The sequence below is a fragment of the Otolemur garnettii genome, unplaced genomic scaffold, assembly GCF_000181295.1.
Source record: "Otolemur garnettii isolate 467f Iridium unplaced genomic scaffold, OtoGar3 scaffold00083, whole genome shotgun sequence".
NCBI classification, from domain to species: Eukaryota; Metazoa; Chordata; class Mammalia; order Primates; family Galagidae; genus Otolemur; species Otolemur garnettii.
Window position 1 is genome coordinate 4515720 of NW_003852478.1, and position 2519 is coordinate 4518238.

The following is a 2519-nucleotide window of genomic DNA, read 5'->3' on the forward strand; positions in this document are numbered from 1 at the left end:
GGTGGTGGTGGCGGGAATTGCTGTTTGGCAAGCAAATGGGGGCGGGGTGGATGAAGGGGAGGAGCTGACGACAGCCCGAAGGGCAAAGTCTGCTCTCAAAGCCCCAGAATAAACTTTAGCATGGTAATCAGCACAGACGGCTAGTGGTCTTCCGTACAAAGCGGCTAAGGTCTGAAGCCTTCCCAAACCAGCAGCGCCCTCGGTCCAGCGCAGAACCCGCAGCCGGCCTCCGCACAGCCTCTGCTCCACTGCGTTCCACCAGAATTGCCTTGGAGGCCTCGACTATCCGAGCGACGCCGCTGCCCCACGAGGCGTATCTGTGTTTGTCCACTGCGCGGCTCGGCAGCCGGTCCTCCCGCAGGTCAGAGTTGACCAGGGCGGCCTCAAGGGCTTTAGACCACAGAGAATGAGCACTATCCTCCGCGGCGGGGGCGTGGCTCGCGTGGAGGCCCCACCCAGCCTTCCCCATTGGCTGAGGCTGCCAGGGGCGGAGTCAGAGCGCACCTTTCCCGGCCTCCGCGGCTCCGCCCCAACGCAGGTCTATGGGGAGGCGCTGCCCGGCCGGGTGAGGAGCCGGGGCCAGCGCACAGGAAGCCCCGTCCGGGGTCATGGGGGGACAGGTGAGGTTGCCGCCCGGACAGCCTTGTCGGGAAGGTGAGTGTCTGTCCCGAGCCGAGGGACCTGGCGACTGGGAGGCGACTAGACCTGGGTGGGCGGTCCCGGGGACTAGGCAGGGCGATAAGACTGTAATCGCAGTCGTGCTTCTAATAATTCATTCAATCGTTTGTTCGTTCGCTCAGTCGGCAGTCCAGCCAGTGGGTCAGCAGGGACGTGCGGGTGTCCAGGACATTCCGGACTCTGCGGGGATGCCTGACTGGAGCCAAGCAGATGTGACTGTCCCTCGGTCCGCGCGGCCGGCGGGTGTACGTTACGTGGGATTCCTGCGTGCGGAGTGTTAGACCAGGAAATCGGGATGCGATGGTTAGACTGACTCCCAGGTCCCTGTGACGAGGCCATTTCCTCTGACTCAGCCCACTCTGGAGTCCGCGCCCGGCCGGCTCGCCCAGTGGGCGGAGGGTGCGCCGGGGACCCCGCGGAGTTGGGCTCTGCGCCGGGCGCAGGCGGCTGGACCAGGGGACGCGGCGAGGGGCGGGCGCCCCGGGCCGCCGGGAGGGCGCCGGGCGGGGCGGGGCCGCCCACGCCCCTCCTTGGGCGGAGGACACCCCAACCCCACCAGCCTGTCTGACTCGCTGTGCTGTAGCTTCTTGCTGTTTACCGCGAGGGCCCTTCTGGAAGGGAAACCGGGAGCTGGGCGCACCGGCGTGTAGGTTCTGATCGCTGCGGCTGGACTGGGCTGGTGTTTCTGGGCCCGCTCAGGAGCCCCGCGAGATCGCTGTGCAGGGCCCTGCGTCCCTCGCCAGGGGCTCCCGGTACAGAGGGGCTCCGCACAGTCAGCTCCCAAGGCGCCCGCGAGCGGGGTGTCAGGGAGGAAGGGGGTGTATCAGTTGAAATGATCAAGAAGAAAGCAGGTTTTTCACTTCCCTGGTAATGAGAGAAAGAGGGCCACGAGCGCCAGGTGGGAGCGCCGGGTGGGAGCCGCTGTCTCTCTGTATAATCTTTACAAAGCTGCTGGCAACGTTTCCGGTCGTCTCCCCTCTGGGCTTTGGCGGTTTGATTCCCTGAGAGAGTCAGTAGAGAGGTCAGCGAACTCTTCAAAACTGTGCCCTCGAGAGAGAGAAGGGACACGCAAAACGAGGAATGCCTGAACAATTCACAACTATTCCCATGATTTCCTAGACCGTCGGATTATGTGCCCTGTTTTCTAAATAATTTTTAAACCACTAAATCAAACTGTTACCAATACACTCGCCCTTGCTTACCTAAGGATCTGTAAGTACGGAGGGTGTGTGAGTAACTTACCCCCACTTGTTTGAACTTCCGGATGTTTCTCCTGCTCTGCTTATGCAATTATTTCCAAGAAATATTCAAGCTCAGGTCATAATGCCCCTGATTAATTGGTAATGGTGTGCAAAGCTGATGAGAAAGACTTAGAAATCAGAATCCTTATTATCAGTAGTGGGACGAGATCAGACTTTGACAACAGACAATCTCCTCACCTGGACGCTAAGGACACTTAGCGTCCTTAAGCCTTTCTTCATCTATAAAATGAGAATAATTCCTACACTTTACCGTTGTGAGGAAGTTGGTGCAGGTGAAAATACATATAAGGCACACAGTTCAGAGCCCGACAGGCAGTAAACAAGAGCTAATTTTTTTCATTTGTTTATTCATTCAAATAATGAGTCCCAGGTGCCCACCACTAGCCTAAGTGCTAGAGGTATTTGCAAGACAATCTACTCCTAAACTCCAGGACTAAGTCCTTGCTCTTGGGTAGCTTACTATTCAGATGGCAAATAATGTGTAAGAAATAAATTTAAAAGGTCATTACAATAGTGGTAAATGTCATAGATAAATATTGAGAGTGTTGGGGATGTTTAGATTCAGAGACAACCCCTTAG

General features: G+C 57.3%; 1 protein-coding gene across 1 annotated transcript in view; it reads left to right on the forward strand.

Annotated features, from left to right (window-relative positions):
* The first annotated feature begins 431 nt into the window (after window positions 1-431).
* The window catches only part of NIPAL1 (NIPA like domain containing 1), a 17541-nt gene continuing 15453 nt past the window's right edge, over window positions 432-2519 (forward strand). Inside the window, exon 1 of the mRNA XM_023515988.1 lies at window positions 432-654. Coding sequence (XP_023371756.1) covers window positions 609-654 — 46 coding nt within the window. The 5' untranslated portion in view covers window positions 432-608. The remainder of the gene's footprint in view (window positions 655-2519) is intronic.